At 38.8% G+C, this 20,864-nt stretch overlaps 1 protein-coding gene across 5 annotated transcripts in view; it reads right to left on the bottom strand.

Annotated features, from left to right (window-relative positions):
- Positions 1-20,864, bottom strand: part of LOC128744323 (maternal protein pumilio) — a 216,628-nt gene that overhangs the window by 187,238 nt on the left and 8,526 nt on the right. Inside the window, exons 2-3 of one of the 5 annotated variants that reach the window (XM_053841219.1) lie at positions 18,389-19,432; positions 6,145-6,313 (exon numbers count right to left, since the gene is read on the bottom strand). In XM_053841219.1, coding sequence (XP_053697194.1) covers positions 6,145-6,147 — 3 coding nt within the window. In that variant the 5' untranslated portion in view covers positions 6,148-6,313; positions 18,389-19,432. Of the gene's footprint in view, positions 1-6,144; positions 6,314-18,388; positions 19,577-20,864 lie in introns of those variants that run through there. The other 4 variants (XM_053841220.1, XM_053841218.1, XM_053841221.1 and 1 more) reach the window with 4 other exon arrangements.

Below are 20,864 nucleotides of genomic sequence, written 5' to 3'. Positions count from 1 at the left end.
AGTGAGTGGAGGAGAGGATCCGGGAGTTTGATATTTGATGTTTTGATATTATTCCTACTGCAAACAGCATCAGCGAGGGCCACTGCTAATGTCAAAAAATCTTTATATGTGTGCGTGGTGGAATACTTCATCAGGCTTCTTACTCTTGTTATTATTATTACCGCCATCCCGATTGAATATTCTTTGTTACACTCTGCACCACTGTTGCCTGCACATATTATTTTAAGAATAACTTCGTTTGCCGAGCAACAGCTCCCGAATACGCCACAGTTTATCAGATCCCTGTCACCACAGCTGTCAGCTGAAGCCGCCTCCGATAGTGGTGGTAATAGAGATAGACAACAAATTTTGAAACAAAGTTTAAACGGGACAACGTATGTATTTACTGCTGCGCAGTGTGACGAATGCAGCGTGTTGTTTCCCCTCTTTTGTTTATCGTAAAAAATAAGACTATCAAAAGTCAAAATTTTTCCTATTTTACGTTGCCAATAACACAAAAAAAAACGAACATCTTTCACTATCTACATCCTACATGCAACAAATTTTCTGAAGCATAAAACCCTATGACTGCGTAATTCTTACAGCTGCTGTCAAATTTGACATAAAATCGAGCCAGCAAGCCTGGCTCAAACGGCTTCAAGAAAAATGTATGATAATGACGTTCGTGCCAGGGATGTGCAGTTTATGCGATCAAAATCATGTTTTGCATTTCATTTTGAAAATTTACATTCGTGTACAAACAAAACTAATGTAGAACCAAGCATAGAACTACAGAATACAAAAGAAATAAAAATTCGGAAATAATAACTTATTGTCGTATTCCCACTAATGAGTTTCAGCAACACTGAAAGCGATACCGCGTTATATTTTCCAGTCAACGGTTGCTCGTCGCTTTCAGCCAATCAGAAATGGGGTCAATTTTGGGTCAACGCCGCGGTTAACACTTGGCACCAATGTGATTTATACAGGTGTGGCACTGTTGGTTAAGTAGTGTTAGTGCAATGAAGAAATTTCATCATGATGTGGGTGGAATCGTAAACGGACCAATCACGATCAAGCGTGACGTCAAACTCCAAAAACAAACCCCATTATCCATCGCGGTTTGTTTTTGTAGTTTGACGTCGTTTCTTGATTTCTCGCTTCTAATACCATCAAATGTCTTCTTCTTCCACACCTTTTTAAAACTCATTGACTTGGCACGTCCTGTCCTAGCTTTTTAGTTAAAATTTGACAGTTCAATGGTTTTTCTCCTCGAGTGGTTAAAATCAGTTCAGAATGCGAACCATTTCATATTTGACAGATTGATAGTTAATATTTTTTTGAAACGATGATTCTACAATTGATGAAGGGACGGTGGTAAGGGAAAGTAATGAAGAAGGATTTTTTCGGGAATGAAGGGGAAGGGTGGATAGGAAGGGGGGGGAGGGGGTAATAGGTAGCTATGGTTAACAAGTTGTCGTTGTGACTCCTATCTTTTGTCCAATGCTGGAAGGTGCATGGGTCGAACCAAGCTGTAATCAGAGATTATAACCGGATTTGAACCCACAACACCTGCCAGGGCGTGTCGCTCACTGGTACCCGTGTACCTTTGAACCACAGAGGCGCTGGACAAAAGAAGTCTGCACAACCCCCCTTATTAACCATAGCGCGACATGGGTTGGTCTATTTTTAGACACACAATTGTGCCTCTTCCTTCACCTACTGTAGAAACCACCGACCGAGATTGATAGTTATTTTACTCAATGAGAGCAAATATAAGGTGAGGATGAAGATATGTTTCTATAACAGCGAATTTATTTATTCCGTCCAGGTTGGAATTGGATGAATTTTGGTGTTCATTTGCTCCTATTTGATAGATAAAATTTATCTCAATTCATTTCGGGTTGAATAAACAAATTTGTTATATGTCATACATCCATACATTGGTGAATAAAAACTCAAGGAAAAATCAGTGAAACACATCGAAGCTCTTTTCTCACCTGTGGCATATCTCATTGGTTCTCAGAAGCGAACCATCGAACTGTCAAAACTATCCATGCTCCCGAGCAGGGTTACTTTCGAAAAACCATCGAACTTATAACTTATAACCAAAAAGTTAAAAATTTCGCGAAATGATTCACAGCCTAAATGGCCAAATGTTAGAGCACAAAGAACAGACTACTATGTTCGAAGAAAGTAATCGATATTTTGTGTGTAAAATCTGCCGGTGACGCCCTCCAGAAATAGCTAGCCAAACGCATCAAAAAATATGTATGTACCTTTATCTATATTACTTTGTGCTAGAGTTACATAGTAGCCATTGCAGCGACATCATGTTTTAGTTTGCCACTTACTACTCGAGGGGTCCCAGTCAGCATTTTCATATGTAGGGGGCCAGCGCCGGACAACTCTCAATACCGGACACTTCTGACTTTCATAGTTCAAATGGTGCACCTTAGTAGATAATACGATAAAATCAATAAAAAAGACAAATGGACAAATTACAATGTGTAATTTTATAGACCAGAATCATTCATGAAAAAAAAGATTTGTTAGATTTTATCGACCGCCGATCGAATTGTTATATTTCGGCTAATTTTCGGATCAGCATTACAGTATTATTCGTTCGCATAAAATTTCGTTTTTTATGTATAAAATATCTTTTATTGAATAGTTTTCAGGCTCCATGGTTCATTTTTCCACATTGTTGTTTTACTTTTGAATTATTGAATTAGGCCATAGCAAATCATTTTCAAAGTTTTTGTCACCCCCCCTTGGAAATTGGTTTGAAAAATCGGGGGGCAGAAAAATAATTTGTAGGATATGAGTCAAAATTTTTTTTATAAAATCAATTGTCTGTGGGCCCTACAGTCTGAAAAACTCGAAAAATGAGTGTACAAGTCTAGCACGAAACAAAAATGGCAATTCGAACAATGGAATTTCCGAAAATCGTCCAAAAAATATTCCTTTGTTTTTGTCTTTTTTTCGAAGATTTTTGCATAGAAAATAATAACGTATTTATTGTAAGCAAGAATAAATTCGGTTTTCACGTTTAAACTTTAAATAAAAATACTTAAAATCCATGTTTTTTTTGCTCGATTAAAAAATTCACTTTGTTTTTTTTCATTTGTTTCACCTTCATAAGAACCTTTCCTGGCCCCAAAGCCCCCTACATGCAAATTTTCACGCCGATCGGTTCAGTAGTTTTCGATTCTATAAGGAACATACGGGCAGACGGACAGAAATCTATAGATTTATAGATCTAGATTTGTATGGGAGCCCCCCCCCCCCCTCTTAGTGGGGGGAGAGGTCTCTAACCATCATAAGAACTTTCCCCGGCACCAAAAACCCCTAAGGGGGGAAGGCTGCCTTACAAATGAAACACAAATTTCTGTCTGTCTGTCCATATGTTTCTTATAGAATCGAAAACTACTGAACCGATCAGCATGAAAATTTGCATTTAGGGGTTTTTGGTACCGGGGAAAGTTCTTATGATGGTTAGAGAGCTCTCCCCCCACTAAGAGGGGGACTCCCATACAAATGAAACACAAATTTCTGCATAACTCGAGAACTAATCAAGCAAATGGAACAAAAGTTGGCATGTGGATTTTTAAGAGACAAGATTTTTTTCTATGGTGCATTGAGACCCCTCCCCTCTTTAGGAGGGGAATTATGACCTCTCCCCCCTATAAGAGAGGACGCTCCCATACAAATAAAATATGTACAAATTTCCTCATAACCAGAGAACTAATCAAACAAATGAAACCAAATTTGGCATGTGGGGGGTTTTGGCGGCAGAAATTTTTTTTATGATGGTTTTAGTCCCCTCATCCCTGTGGTAGGGGGATAAGCACTCACATACAAACAAGACAGAATTTTTTGCGCAATTTAAAAACTAATCGAACTTGAGAAATTCAGTTTAATTTGAGGCAATACGAAGTTTGTCGGGTCAGCTAGTATACGATAATATCCGATTAAGCGCGACTCGCTCCATACTGCTATACAATTCTGTGCTGCAAATCGTATGTGTGTCAATTATTATCATTAAAGCAAAGCAAAACCTAGGCGCACGTTTCCGTTATCGAAACTTGACCTTCTGTTTTTTTTACGACAGACTTCACAGGCAGCTGTTAGAGTGCAGGACAATTGCAGGGCCAGTTGCTACGATCCTATTGACTCTAACAACCTCTCCCAGTCGAGATTTGAACATACGACGACTGGCTTATTAGGCTGCTATAGAGTCAGAAGGATCGTTGCACTAGCCCCGAAATTGTCCTCTACTCTAATAGCTGGCTGCGAAGTCTGTCGATAAAGAAGGGACAAGTTCTCAATAGGACTTTTATACCCATGGCTTTGCTTTCATGTATAGGTTTTACGCGTTACCCGACTAAAAAAATATACACTGAAGCTGCTCACGTTCCTCAGCGTAAATCAAAACTGCGTAGATTCTAAAATTCGCGTAAAAAACCGCGTGAATTCCGAAATTCGCGTAAAAACCGCGTAAATTCCAAAATTTGCGTAAAAAACTTCGGGTAAAAACGTCATGAATTCCAAAACCACGCGTAAAACCAGACTTATAGAGCAAAGCAGAATAAATTTCGAAAATCGCGTAAATTCCAAAATTCGCCACACCGCCAAATCGCGTGAAAAGCGACTTCCGTGTAAATAGATTCTGACAAATAAATGGTTACATAAAACACTTTACGCATACTTATTAAAATATTGCTTAACATTATGTTTCAGCTAATACTTGACATTTCAATTGAAGATCGTTGTAAACAGCCATCATTTCATATATGGGTTCATTCCGGACATAATTCTGCGACCTGTTTTATAAATGAAACTTGGCTGAACAAATATAGAGCACTGTATTTCTCCGAAATAACACCTTTTAGAAATAGAATATCGGTTAAAATTCTATTATCCTAATTAAAATTTCAAAAAACTACATTAGCATACGACTTTTTTAACACAACATATCAAAAATTGAAAAACATTGTTTGGTGATTTGGAAATAAAGTGAATTTTCAATTAAATACATTTTCGATAAGGCAATGGAGACGCGTGGTGCACTCATTTCAACTACTAGAAAATGGATATTTCTTGCCAGGAAACGAATATTTCTGGTTTTTACTCTATCTGACAGAAAAAGTAACTAGCAAAGGGTTAACCAATTTTAGCCATTTGAGCTGCAATCAATACAACAGTACCGGCAAATTCCCGTTGCAGAAAGGTACGACCAATATTCGCACAACCCGCTGAGCACCTCCAGTAACCCACTCACACAAGCACACCCCGATGTCAACAACTCACGGCACCCAGAGCTCACCACCAGCCGTGGCTCGATCACAAACACCAGCAGCGAAATCAGAACAACCTATAAAAAGGAGAGCGTGTGATCCGATCCAGAAGCAGCACACAGAAAAAAAACGCGAAACACTCAAAGAGGAAAAAGCGAGCGAACGACCGATGGAACGTTACGACTTATTCGTTTCTCCTGCTCTGCTCCCTTCGCCTATTGTAGTACACCACAAACTTTTACGTCTTCATCTATTCTCCTGGATTTGGATTTACCACAAACCAGCCAGAAGTAAATACATAGCCAACAACATATCATATCGCGTCGTCGTTCTCGCTCAGGCCAGGCGCTGCTCTGGCTCAGCTCTCGCGTAAAGTGCGTTCCCTGACCTGTGCTGCTGGTTGCTGCTGTCGTTGTCTGTGCTGTCTGGCTGCCATAAACCCCTTCCCACATACCTACAATAGCACGGATACGGACGGGCCACAAAGTTATGTCAAAATGCCGAAGCCGAATGGCTAGAGTAGAACAGTAGTAATACACAATGATGATGATTTGGTTGGAGACTGTGGGAACTCCGCTAACCAGCACCAGGCTGGTGCGGATCAATCAAAGCCAGGCGCGTTTTAAATTCATTACCATTCATTATCAGTTTGTTTACACATGTAAAGTTACTCAATTCAATAAATCTGTTCAAAACCAGAAAGTTACCGCTAAATGGTATTTTCTGCTTTTGATTGAATAACCAATGGACTATATAAACTAACGTGCCGAGTAATATGGATATTTAACATTTTTTAAACGTACATCCGACAGAAATCCCTACAGCAAAGTCTACAAAGTTACATAATAAAAGAAGATCAATTTACCATTGATACGTACCACTTCCAGATGAATTTTGAGAGCTTTTGTGGCAAATATCGGTATTTCAAAAGAGGCGATTCAAGGCCAATCCCACGCAAAGTTTTGACCGGTGCTTTGTGAGTTGCAGTCTGGCTGCTATAGGCCGATATATATGCTAATTCGATCACCTTTAACCTGCAAATAAAAGCGAAAAAGCAATAAGAAATTTATTATAACATTGTTCAGATGCAATGAGTACATAAAATTTATTTAACAAAAAGTAGAACATGTCTACGCACAATCACGTTATCGATGCTTCCATGCTTGAACTTTTTTCTTTTTTTTTTTTTTTGTTTAAAGAAACGATAAAACTTCTAGCAGCAAATCGGTCTATTTCACAAAAAAAAGAAGCGGAATGACAATTTTTGGATTTTTTCTGTACATGAAACAATGTTTCAATGTAGGTATAACAGCTAATTATTGCTGTTTCTTTGATTATTTTGATGATTACGTAAAATCCGTTGACGTCACTTTTGTGTATTAATTGAAATTCAATTTACACGTTTCACTGCACATGTGACGTTGACGAACAAAACGGCAAGAAAGGTTATGCATTTAATATTTAAATTCTGTTGCGAAACACTTGAGGACGAGTCGTTTTTCCACAAACCGATAAAATTAATTCCAAAACTGTTTTGGATTTGTTAGGACTATGAATAAGATCTAGATCTAGATGACCACTTTACTAATCCTAATATATCCGTAAATATAATCGACAATGTGGGAGTAAAAGTTTGTCGTCGCGGGCCCCGGGAAGCAAAAAGTGTGCTTACATTTGAAAGGTTGATCCGTTATTTCTCGACAATGCTCGATATTTATGCATTTCTTCAAAAGGTAAAAACACACACAGAGTCAACTGAATCTAGAGAGACGCAATCGAAACGCAGTAACGGGATATCATTGTCAGAATCATCCAGGCTAACACATTTATCACATTACTCGACTGGCAAAATATGGGCCAATAACCAGACCAATAACAGTTCGGTTATATTTTTTAACGAGATTTAAGATCCTTGGAGCTTAAAAGCAAGTAGCTTTTATACTCGGTGTTATAAACTTTTTCTAATTAGTCAGGTATTTGCGCGATCAACCACCAATTGGCCATAATTTTCCCGCTTTAGCTTTAGCTCGCTTTTCAGAACGCAATTATAGGGAGAGAATCATACCATAGAAAACGGGTAAGGTTTGGTTTGCCCCGAAAACACTGTATAATGGAGTAAAAAAAAGCGTTATTATTGCATTCATTGTCCATTTAGAATCAGCAGGAGTAATGGCCGCATTGATTTTCGTGCACGGCGTGCTACTAAATAAGGGCACAGATGGATTTGAGAGAAATTTATTCTGCTACATTCTTATCGTTCTGCAATGAAAAAGTACAGAAAATACTATACAAAGGATCAAGACCGCTTTCAAATTATCTGCTCATTCTCAAATGCTGTGATTCAAAATTTTGAAGAACGATATTTGAGTAGCAGTAGCCTTCACTTGTGGGGGTTTCAGTCGTAGGCTGATTCGCCCCAATACGATATTTTAATCGCAACAAACTTTCGCCGGCTTTCAATGTTCGTTATCAACAAGTGCCGACGACTGAATCATTAGTATGACCCAGAACCAACCTCGCTAGCGAGTTTTGATAACCATTAAAAAATCTGTAATGCTATTGATTCACTGGAGATAAGTTATTGTTTCACCGATATTTACCGTTTTATTGGTTATTAATGCTTGCGATCATTTGTTATTTTCTAATTACAACTTCAGGCGAACGAACGAGAGATCTTTTCGAAGGAAAAATATTCGATAAGTACGTTGAGTGCAAATCATTTGAATAGCTGTGTGGCACCGAGTATCCACCGTGATCATATTGTGATGGCAACCGAAGTGATTAACGAGATGGCAAAGAATAACAGATGGTTACAGTTGACTGCTAAGCCGTATAACGTTTTGCTGAATAAACTTTTGCAGTTAAAACGCTTAAATTTGAAAGCAATGGGAGATACACTTTCGTCAATTATTTTCCATGATTAAATTGTACTTTTTCTTTTATTTGAAACATTATTTCCGAAGATGCAAGCACTCCATTTGCAGTGTTCAAAACATTTAAAATCTTTCGCTGTTTTTGTAAATAAATAAAATAAAGAAAACAAAAAATTTTATTTCTGAAATTTTGGGAGCGTCTTAGTAGAATATGAAACCTGGAAATTAAATAAAAAGAAAACTTATCCAATTTAATTTTACTATGTATATTTTATTCCTGACAGATAAGTATTTCGCCTACGACTTGCAGGCTTCCTCAGTGTCTGTTTTCGAACTCGAAAAATTTTATTTTTACTCAGATAACTTGGAACACTTTGTCTGTAAAACAACAAATTCCAATGTTTTGAGCTAAAATTTTAAAAGACTCCTTAACGTTGTTAGGCTAACAAGAATTAACCCAATGATACCATACGACGCCTATCATGGATAGACTGGCCTGTCATAGATATAGACCGGGCCATTACAACGTTGTCCGGGTTATTTTCGTGTCTGTCTTTTCTTACTGCTACAACGGAATGTCCAGTTTTACTCTCCAGTATCCAGCTACAGATCCAACCAAGTAGGTATATTGCGAAGCCGAAGATTTCTACAAATTTCAACCAGACGAAAGGATAACGCAACCCCAGTATCGCTGGACTTGTCGAAAGGTTTGATTCTAATTTGTCCAGAGAAGTAATTAAAAGTTTAGCCTGGGACAGGAATTCTTATACGATTAGAGCCGCCCGGTTCTAGTAATAAGAAGTATAAAATGAGAAAAACATCTAACAATAGTGAACTGGAATCCACTGATAAAATTTAGTTTACGAAATTCAAACAGCCATAAGGCTTATACAAATTTGAAAAAAAGTTTATGTCCTGGTCTCAAAATATTGTTGAAGGGGGGGGGCAAGAAAAAAATAATAACATAAAACCTTCAATAACCAAACAAAAGAGAAGAAATTAGCGTTTATTTTTCCATATTATTAAAATTTTAATACAAATATTTTGTACAGTACTTAAATTTTAGTTCAAGCCTTTCAAACTTCAAAATTTTCCTGGAACCAGTTTGATAATAGTGGAGTGCCACAGGATCACCTTAGAGAGCCACAAACATAAAGCTTGACCTTCATTTGAATTTTGTTTTGAATTTCCGTGTCACTCGGTTAGTTAACTTGCTTTTTTTAATAATCGAAATTCGTGTCACTAGTTCAGAACTCGGTAACCACGACATAGTAGCGTAATCTAAACATAGTGTGAAAATGGCAGTTTAGGTCCCTGCCACTTTATTACTTGGAACGCTTATGCTGTGCTAGTTCAGTGACATCCTGCATGCTGCTTGCATTTAATGAATGGTAAAAACTGTATCATTGAGTTTTACGTCCCCAACCTCCAAAATTAGGGTAGTTACTTGGACATTACGCAGTAAAACGATCAATTTTGAGCCCCTAAAACCCGAAAAATTATGTTTCTATTTTCATCTTATCCAGTACCTTTGACAGAAAAAAATAATCCCGCTGCAATTCAATAATCGGAATATCTCCGTCAAAAGCTGTACCAAATTTCACAAATATATTGTTTAATTGATTGTTGCCTCCATCTAATTCGGTTATTTTAAAACAAGGTAAATTAAAATGGAATCAAGCCGAAAGTCTGATTGCAAGTACCCCAACTTTCGACGTCGGGAACTTAAAGATTAAGCACAATAGTTGCCTGTGACTTGCAGCAGAATCAGAAAGCTTAGTTGGTGAAAGAAAGTTGATCGAGACTAACGAGATAATTACTATAACGTTGCACATATTGGATAATTTAGAGATGTAAACTCATTGAAGTGTGAAAAAATCTGCTCGTCACTAAAAATGCAACAGACCAATATGACACTTTATTTTTTTGCCCCTTCACAGTTCGAAAATTTTTAAAGGGGGGGGGGGGGGGTGACATAAACTTTTTTTCAAATTTGTATAAGCCTAACTTCTACAAAATAAGACATTTTTAGATAAAGCCAGTTGTATTCGACGGGTAATTTTTTCTAGTTTCTCAAGATTCGCAGTCGCCGGTAGACACCGGAAATACTCCAAGTTGTCCGAGGGTATGTCAAAAATTGATTTTTTTCATATGGCCGATATGGCCATATCAATGAAATTAGTTCTGGAAATGTTGCCAGTAATGTGCTACCTTTATGAGCATTTTAAAACATAATCGAAAGCATACGAAAATGAATGTCAAACTTCAACAATTTACAAGGGTTGAAAATTCTGAAGTTTGACACCCATATCGATATGGTTTCGGATATTCCCTAAAACGACCACTTCCGCCGGGATACCTAGAATTTGCTACAGGGTTGCCATGGCGAGCTAGGAACCTGGAAATGCTTCCAGTGTCTATGGCTCATTAAACCTTAAAAGTTTGATGCTCATATTGAAATGATTTGGGTCATGTCCTAAAATAGTCAGAGCAGTAGATGTTGCTGGTACTGATTGACCATAACTTGGTTGTTTCTCGACGGATTTACGTTCTCTTCTTCCGTTCTAATTTTTTGGCAGTTTTTGATTGTGAATAATATGCAAGAAAGTATGTTAGAAAATTCTACATGTTAGTAGAATTCAATGGGACAAAATCTTTCTTATTCATATTTGATGTACCGACATATTTGATGTACCGATGATGTAGAACGACGCTCAAACATACTTGAATTTTCGATTCCTAGAGCAGGATCTTCTCTCAAGCTTTCAGACAAAGTTAGTTCTAAAGCCTAGCTCGTTCAGCTTGGCCTAATTTCTTCGTAGTTTAAAACTAACATGGTTCCGAGCAAGCTTGATTTGCGCTTTGTTTTTGCTCTTTTTACTACAACGCCTCAGCCAAATAGAGAAGAAAGTATTGTTGCCCAGCGAAGTAAGTTGCCTCTTTTGGCCAGTTGGCTCAATTGGCATAACCGCCTGTAGCTCCAAATACTGTAACTATTCGAGGTACAAGGAGCTCTCGCGGCCTTGATGAGATGGAAACCGTTACACAATGAAAACAACCGTTGCCTGATTCCAAATACGCCAAAATCCAGGATTGAGCGTGCACGAACCAGGGCGACTAAGTCAGCAATTTATCAACGGTATGCCATGCTGGAGAGGGCTGTTAAGAAGTCTTGTTAACAGGACAAAACAGCCGGGGTAAACTATCTAGTTAAGGAGGAAGAAAGGGCCACCGCCAACAGACATATCCACTTAATAAAAGTGGTCATGTAGAAACTTTTTACCGCCTTAGTGGTGTGCATCAATGCAAGAATGTCGCTCACGGGAAGAGCTGGCCAATAACTAATCGACCGTACAGACAAGCTTAACCGTTGAACTGTACATTTAAATAACTATTCTGAGTCTCAAATATCGCAGGTCAACAAAAGCAGCAGTGCATGACGCCCACATTACGTGGCATCGACCGTGTCAGCTCCTAGGCGCTGTTGTTAGTTCAAATTGAAGCAGCACTCAAATATATAAAGTCTTGCAGAGCACCAGGAAAATTCTGCATGTCAACCGAGATGCTGAAAGCTTACCCAGTATTGTCACCGCCAACGTTGCATCAGCTCTTCAGCAATATCTGGATTTTTCTGTGAAATGGATGCAAGGCATCTTGACAAATCACCAAGAAGGGAACGGGCGTTACAACGCGCGAGGCCCTGTGAAAATTAAACAGCGAGGCTTTTTTGGATTGAAAGGCCACTGTAACAGTCTTAATGATCATCATTTGAGGTAGGCACCGATTGCTCTATCACAGTTTACGGACTGCTTATGCCCATTGATGGAGTTGAGCTAGATAGTTGAAATCTTGTGCCTCAAGTCGGTACTACATGGTTATTAAAATCGTACTTCAACGATTTGGGCTCTAGGAAAGAAATTTTGCCTAGAGAAGTTATGCCTAGATAAATCAAGAGCCCCGTAATTGCAGGGCAGATGCGCTGAACCTTCAAGTTCAGAGTTACAAAAGCGGTAGGTTGCGGAATCATCCGATACTCTCTAAACGATCAAAAGCGGGATAGTGTCCAGTTAGTAGTCCCGTGATTGTGCGTAGTTCACTACGAGTTAAGTTGAGTAGTTTTTTAGCTACTGCAGGATTTGGGTAGATAAACTGTTTAACTGTTTAGTCTACAACCCTGTATTTGATTTCAACGGAATGCTTTCTTAACAGCATAGTCTAGGCGGTTACTGAAGCTCAGCCTGACATCAATCAGTATAGGGGAAGAAATAGCATGTTTCACCTACTGAATGATATAGCGACTGTTTTTGTGGGGTTTATATTAGGCCCGTCTTGTAAGCATTATAATATGGTGGTGTTTAGAGCTCCTAACAAACAACTTGACAGTACTGCATTAAACTTTTCTTTGACGATAAGTTCAACGTTGATGGCTTAAGCAATAAACTCATAACAGCTTGGTTATCAGGGAGAGAATGGACATCCTTTGATCGCCGAAATCGTGACCGACGTATCTTCCAATGATGTTGTGATTTCTCTGCTCGGAAGCATTGAATCTAGCTCATTGAGTGTGGTGAATTTCGTTTTGAAAAAGAGCCGTAATAATTGAAATGAACGACGTGTAATCGAAAGCTCCTTCAATATCAAGGAAAGCACAAATTGCCGTCTCCTGATATTTAAGTGACTATCTGTAAAAAAATGGGTAGAATGCCATCCGGACCTGAAGATTTCATTGGTTCAAAAGATTTAAGTGCCCATTTGATCGAAACCTCCGCAAACAATCGGCGCACAAGCTGAGCCGAGTCGTTTGGCACTTTCATCGATGTTTTCTAGGCACTCTGCATTTAAATAAAAGAAAAAAGGAAACAATGGAAATCATGCAAATATATTCTGAATAGCCAATTGTGTTGTATACAGCCAAGGATTTTTTGAAATTTTTTTAACATTGTTCTCTAGTCATCACCAAGCGCAAGGTCCCTCCGAAGCACTACCCCAAGGGTTTGCCGGTCTAAACGCCGGCTCTGATGGAACCTATCTGAATGTGGGAACTAGGGCGACATCATGGTACTCTGTATCACTCATAAAGTACTCTGAAAGGTGATCCTCAATCGAATCCAGAAAAAAACGATGCTACTCTTCGATAGTGCAATGATACTACCTGTAAATAGGTCGGATTCAGTTAAAACTTAGTTGAAACTACTCAAAATGCCCTTAAAGTGTACAATTTCAAATTTTGGGTAAAAATTTAACCAATTTTGGTTACTTGCTACCAATAATTGATTTATTCTCTGTGACAAATAACGCACTTTTAAGTTCCTACTACAAATTTTGTGGTTGAGGAACTACTCAAAATCTGAGTTTGTACACTTTAAGGGCATTTTAAGTAGTTTTAACCAAGTTGTAGCTACCAACCCATTTACGGGTAAACTCATTTAAGCAAGCTGGATTCTGTGCCTGCCGATCATGTGTGGATCGGATCACGATGGTTAATATAATATTCGAGTAAATCATCGAAATCCAAGGGTGTCTTATTCTAGTGGAGTTCCTGGTAAGCTAGTCTATCTTATCGATGCTCATTATGAGGCCTTCTGCCGGGTTGCTGCAGGAGTGAGACAGGGTTACATACTTTCACCGGAACCGATCCTCGTCATTATTGACGAAATTTTAATTGGAGGCATTGACAGTAAACTTAACCGAGTATTGCCCTGGAACCCTCTGACAAATGAGCAATTAATTGACCTCGATTTGGCCGACGACATTATTTTGCTCTCTCCAATGCAATATGATGTGCAGGGAAAACTTGATGGTCTCTGCGATGCGATAACTCTAAGGCAACAGGTCTCATAATCAATGTCGCAAACATTAACTCAGTGAAGGGAGTGAACAGCAACAATCCCTTCAATTTCACAGTAGAGGTTGAGCTGGCAGATTTTTTTTATATCCTGGTAGCAGATAACCCTAGGCGGTGGTACCAAGACTGATATAGAAACATGAATCAGGTCTTGTATTTCAGCGGACATAACCACAGGTCTTCGTCAATCGTTGCCTGGATCTGGCATGTTTTGAGGAGAGTAGAGAACGAAATCTACAGAAAGACAGTCTGGAACTCGAAGGGATAACACAGAATAGGCAGATCTAGAGGCTATTGGCGGTGTAGCCTAGTCGACTGTATTCAGACTATTGATTCGAAACGCTCCTGGCAACAGATCAAGGCCATGGCGGATTGCTGTCATTAGTTGGGAAATCAAACATTTTGTTCTGCCGAACTAACGGACATGAAGGCATAAGTAATTAAGTCGTCAGCAAGCAACAGAACTTTTTCCTGGTTTTGGATCAAAATTCCTGTTTTTCCGGTTTTTCCTGTTGAAATAAAATTCCAGGTCTTTGCCTGGTGTTCCCGGTTTTCCTGGTTGAGTGACCACCCTGGACTCTCATACAAATAAAACAGAAATTTTTGCGTAACTCAAAAACTAATCGAGCTCGCGAAATTTTAGACTCTTTCATAAAACATCGGTCAATAACAAGACCACCAGAAACTATCAATAGTAACATTAGATGATTCAGGGCGAGACGGACACAGGCCGCGAATGTTGCCGGCGACCTGCCGTCGGAAGGGCCGGCAACTGCGGGAGGGTAGCCCCCCGTAGAGATCACCTCTATATAGGTTTATTTATTTTCCTAGATCTACTGACCTCTATTACTTTCCTCCAGTTGGGTCACCCCTGCGAAATGGTACTTTCTACGAAAAGATTTTCCGTGAAATGGTACATCCCGCGTAAGTTTTTTCAAGAATGTGTATTCTGCGAAACTATATTCCGCGTTATGGTCAACCGAGAATTGGTGCTCCGCAAAATGGTATTCGGCGAAATGCTTTGTAATGATGGCGAATATTTAAATGCTATCCGCTTTATTTTATCAGGTTAAGCAATGCGGGGAGTTGTTTTCTATTTTACTGTGAAGTAAATTTGTATATTAAAGCACCCATGAACTCCTCAGAAACTTGCAAAACTCGAGATTGTGAGAAAGGTCATCCGAGATTCACGATTTATGTACAACAGAGTTTAATTTGTGGCAATACGAAGTTTGTCGGGTCAGCTAGTCATATATAAAATCAAATCAAAATCCCAAAAGTTCATATTTCTGACGTTATTTTGACAGATCGAGTAACGTGTAATACGAAGGTCCAAGGCGAGCAATATGAATAATCCAGTATGAGTGACTTTGAACCTAGCTGAGAATTGTCCATCAGTCACATTAGAATATAGTTATAGAATAAACAGTAGCATCTGTAAGCGTGACAGATATAAGGCTAGGAATCAAATACTCGTAGTGACCCGGGGAAAGATCCTGCTGTTTCAAAGGTCCCAGAAGCTTGCTTTCTGCTCTCTCCAAGTTGTTTGAGAAGTCAATCCAATGCCGGATTCTTTCGTTCGCTGATGAGAATAGCGCCTTCCTAGAGGAACAGTTTGGATTCCACAAAGGAAAGTCTATCATCCATCAACTCCATCGAGTTACCAACATAATCTAACATAAGCGATACAAGTCGGTATCCAAGACGACAGCAATGGTGCTCTTGGGCACCGAAAAGGCATTCGACAATGTGTGGCACGACGGCCTGGTGTTCAAGCTGCATCGACACAATTGTTCGATGTAACTTATCAAGATCGTCAGAAGCTATCTATCAGGTAGAGTGTTCCGGGTATCTCAAAACAGTGTCTGTTCGCAAACATCTAACATCCCTGAAGCTTTGCTTCAAGGAAGTATCCTGAGACCCGTTTTGTATAACATTTATACATATGACATCCCTGCCCTCCCATAGCGTGGTGTATTGTATGACAGCGTCGTGTCCTCACATGCCAGCTTCAAAGAGGTTTGGATACTCTGACAGAATATTTTACGAGCTGGAAAATCGCAATCAATGCGGCTAATACTGCGGCTGCGAACGTAAGGGTTCGATTCGGCGACCATCATACAGTGGTCCGATCAAGTTGATTACCTCGGACTCACTCTAGACAGGCGGCTAATCTTCAGGTCTCATATTAACAAAATTTTCAACAAATGTAGCATCCGGTCCTTGTAGCCGATAATAAGCAGAACATCCAAACTGAGCCTGACGGATCGGCTGACTGTCTACAAATAAATCATCTACCCAGCGATAGAGTACGCGGTCCCGTTCTGGTCGGGTTGCGCTAGGACACACAGGCTGAGGCGTCAGCGCATACAAAATAAATGCCTGTATATGTTCCTGAACCTGCCCCCCTGGACCAGAACATGGGCTGCCCTGGATGCCCTAGAAACTGAGTTTGATGCATACAAGCTAAAATACGAAAAGAGGTGATCCCACTCAGTATATGAAGTAACTCAATTTTTTGAATTCATTAGATTAAGACTTTAGTTAGATAAGTAAGTAGGATATATTATTAATAATTCAAATAAACAAAAATGTTTCAAAATTCAAAAATATTCGATTAATTAAACAAACTTGGGCAATGGTAAAAGCAAGAAGTATAACAAAGATGACACAAAATATTTTGATGCTAAACACTTGAAATGTAAATATTGTAAGAGGCAAAACAAACAATATCCAGTCGTCAGAATAGAAAAAGATATAAAGAGGCTACATCTGAAGAAAAAGGACTCTATAGTCGGATGAAGCATAAACAGTTTTGCTAGGAACGACATACGAAGTTTTTACAAATTGGTCAACGGTGTCAGAGAGCGTGGAGGATCTATCTCCATCAAATATCTCTACATGTTTGCGTTGGTAAAAGAAAATGTTTATCAACTATTAGGGCACTGTATGCTGCAAGAAGTGATTCATTAGTTTCACTGTGCCTGTTAAAGTAAAAATAAAAATTTGGTGCTGTTTCACGATGATCGGTTCTCTTAATTAAAGTTCGTTCTAATCATTTTTACCAGGGCAAACTACCAATATTTAACAACCATACCATACCATACCATAACAAACCAATATTCGTTGCCGGCGCTAAAGCATTCAAGCTCTGAATATTATTCACGGAAGTTTGGTTTAGTGGTTTAGCATCGCATGCTTTCCTGTCTCGTTCGTTGCAAAAACTTTGACAATGTTTGACGGAAGTCGAGGCAAGTCCGAAGTTCTTAGTTAGTGCTAGCAGTTCTGAATAATAGGTAAGATGATTGAGTTCGTGAAGTAACGGCATAGGATAAAACAGTCAATCTAAGAAATGCGTCTCGTGGTCATCGGTCTTCTGGAGGCTCCGCACGCTAAATTTCCAGTGGATTGGTGGATGGGTTTTCTTATCTACTTTGCAGAGTTTAAAACCATCGACAAGGAATAATGCGCAATGTTTCTCAAGAATATGACGAGATATTTATCGCATCATGGTCGAGTGCCGTGCGTGTCGCTCATATTAGGCTCTACTAGCTAAGGAAATATAGTCCGATATTAGTTTTGCACAATAATTTTATTTCATACATTACCATCAGGATATTTAAATTCATGATAGAGCATTTTGGTCGTGACCGACATCATTATTTGTCCGATAAAAAGAAATGAATCAATACTGTCAAGCTGTGGAGCTAGATCTGGGAGGGATGGTATCCCGGATTAGCATTTTCTGAAAAAGCAGCTGACCAAGAGTTTTTCAAATATTTTTTTCGTTTTCTCGTGCTTGAGTCCATGATATAAGCCTGTGTAAAATATTTCATAAAATTCTCCTCCTGTACGTACTGTAGGATAGTTTTGAAAAATTTTCTTTCGAAAATAACTTTTATTGTTGCTCTGTATTGAAAACATAAATGACGTGGACAATTTGCTATTTAGAAACTTTGGTTGTGCTTAATTTAGCACAAATAAAATCAAAAGGAAAACTAATATTAATTATTTGGGTTCCAAATTTTCCAAAATTCAGTGACTCGACAAATGAAGGATCAATAACTGCATCGACCGCGTCCGTTAGTTCTCAAATAAATTAAATAACTAATAAAATTCAGCAGCACGAATAAGGTTTAGAAATCTTTAGGATGTGCTTTTAATTTGTACCTACAGATGTAAAAGCTATACTCCCGTAGATAAAGGTTTAAGATGTTCTACTCGATGCTCGATGTTCAAGAAACCGAGGCTAGTAGGTAAATGACAATTTAGATATTTTTTTATGGTGGAAACTTCTGGCTTCTGGATAATATGCATATAAAAGAGACTTAATAGTTATTCTAGCGAAATCTGTTAAATGAGGTCAATAGTGAAACTGTACAATTATTTACCTGAAGTTCGTGAGTTCGCGGACTGCTTTGCTCCGCAGAGACAGTTCAAATCTGGCGAAGAGAAGATAAGACACTTCCTGCTGCGTTGTGGCGGCTGTTGTCGCTGGGTTGTTTGAAAACAAACGGGCAGATTTTGTCGCTTTATCCGTTAATCGCGCAAGTTACGGTGTGGGACGGCGCGGTACACTACCAATCGGTTAGCCAGTCAAACACTCGCACGTTTTAAAACTGTCGCTAGCTAGTGTCACTATTGAATATTGCCTGTTCCTGTTGGACACAAGGATACTAGGCTGCTACTCGACCATTTACACACAACGGAAACTTCTTCAGCCAGCCCGGGACTCTTCCGGAAGCTCCAGTATCACGCATACACACAGGAAAACAATGATTCACTCGCTCTCTCTTTTTTGCATGCAGCAGAATAGTACTCCTGTATTATCTACCTCTTTCTTGACTTGGGAACGATAGATGCATTCAGAGGTCACTTTTTGCACCAACCACTTCCACGCCCGTGGCAGCCGTCGCGTGCCAAGATATTTTCTGATGCAAAGGTAGAACCGCAAGACGGGCCCACTACACAAACACAAACACTCGCGATAGGTACGCACTTGATGTGCAGCCCGATCACTGGCGATCCGGTGTAGGAAAACCGCACTTTTACCACTATCTATTCGCGTTCACCAGCATAAAACTAAACGTTCTTTTTGTTCCCGTAGGAAATATTTAATCGGTCGGGAAAAGATTTTCTCCAGTTGCGCTTGTCGGACTATCACTCACTCCAATACAAACACGCACGGCACTACTCCAGTCGACAATGGGAAATGCCGAAAAAATGTCTATCACTAACTGTACAGGGAGCAATTTTTCCTCCCGGAAACGCGTTAACCTGAACCACAAAAAGTCGATTTACCTCTTCCGTTTTAGTGCCAGTCACACCGCGAAAGCTATGTACAATTCTGCCACAGAACTATTTCGCCGTGTCTGTCTCTTCACTGGGGATATTCTTCGTAAAAAAGTTGCACTTTACAAAATATACAGCTAAAACTTGGATTATTTAACACGCCGAATAAGATACCTATTTAAACCATTATACTACATGAAACAGGGCTCAAACGAGTTGATCTTGTTTCGAATACTGGAATTCCTATCCGAAAACGAGCGCGCTGGACTTTTTACACAAACTTTAGCTCGATCTCGTCCCGTTCCGAATGTACGATGTTACGCCATTTGTTTTTTCGCGACTTCTCCGTCTGCGGAACTGAGAGAACGTCTGATGGTGGTGAGCATAATGATCGAAAACGGATTGTGACCCCGCGTGAGAGAGCACTCTTTCCAGTGTTGCCGTATTTTTTGAGAAAAAAATATTGGTAAATAAATTTGACCGTTCGAAAATAAAATATGTTCTTATCAAACCGCCAAATTTAAACCAAGAGGTAAAATTTTTTCTCAAATGGTGCCACAGTACAGATATTGCAAATTGTATCCAGCTTTTACAAACCATAATGGCGAACGTGTTCGTAATATTTAAACGGCATTTTCGACAAGAATTATTCAGTAATACATCGCACGTCTTGTTTTCGCACGTTCACGGTAAAACTAAAGGAACTTGCGGAAAGCAAACATGCGATGTATTACTGAAATGTCAAAAATACTGTTCAAATATTACGAACACGTCTGCCATTATAACTCGTAAAACCAGCGTAAAACACACAAATTCTAGATAGAATTAACAAAAGGGCGAATATCGCAAATGTAAACAAAACGGGTGAGAGTTATTTTTTGCTGGACCAGCAAAGAAAAATCAACCCTCACTCGGTTTGTTTACGCTTGCGACATTCGCCCTCTTGTTAATTCTATCTTCAAATGTACAAATACAGTGGTTTACCGATTTTATCTACCCATCCGAAAATTTTTGGTAGATATATTTGGAAAGTAGACAAATTTGGGGAAAAATAAGTTGCTCCAAAATAATTTAAATGAACAAAAAATATTGTTAATATTGATCATTTTCTTCAATTATGTTTTATTTTGCCGTAATTTTACGCATAGGGCTCATTTTATTCATTTCAACCATTAGTCATAGTGCATGTCAACTCAGCAAAATTATGAAAGAAGACATAGCGAAATTCAAAATGACTCCGATTTTAATTTAAATTTGTGTACTTATTCCTTTGCAGTAAATTTTAGATGCGTATTTTTATTTGGTCCTTAGGGTTCTCTTTTCTGAATCAGTGTGGTCCTAAAAGTTACCATTTGTTCCACCTTTCTTTCTTTAAAAATTCATAACTTTTGATCCATTGAACCGATTTAAATGATGTTAATACCAAATGGAAAGTATTTTAATTAGCTCGCTTTTCAAAAAAAGTATTGGACCCAAACTTTTTTTTATTATCACAAAAACATTGAAAACATTCACTTTTTATATTTCCATGGTGTGTAGACCAAAGAAACTTTTCATTAAGTGTCGAGAATACAA

This window comes from Sabethes cyaneus, chromosome 3, assembly GCF_943734655.1.
Source record: "Sabethes cyaneus chromosome 3, idSabCyanKW18_F2, whole genome shotgun sequence".
Classification (NCBI taxonomy): Eukaryota; Metazoa; Arthropoda; class Insecta; order Diptera; family Culicidae; genus Sabethes; species Sabethes cyaneus.
Note: the sequence above shows the minus strand (reverse complement) of the source record. Positions and strands in the feature narration are given on the sequence as shown.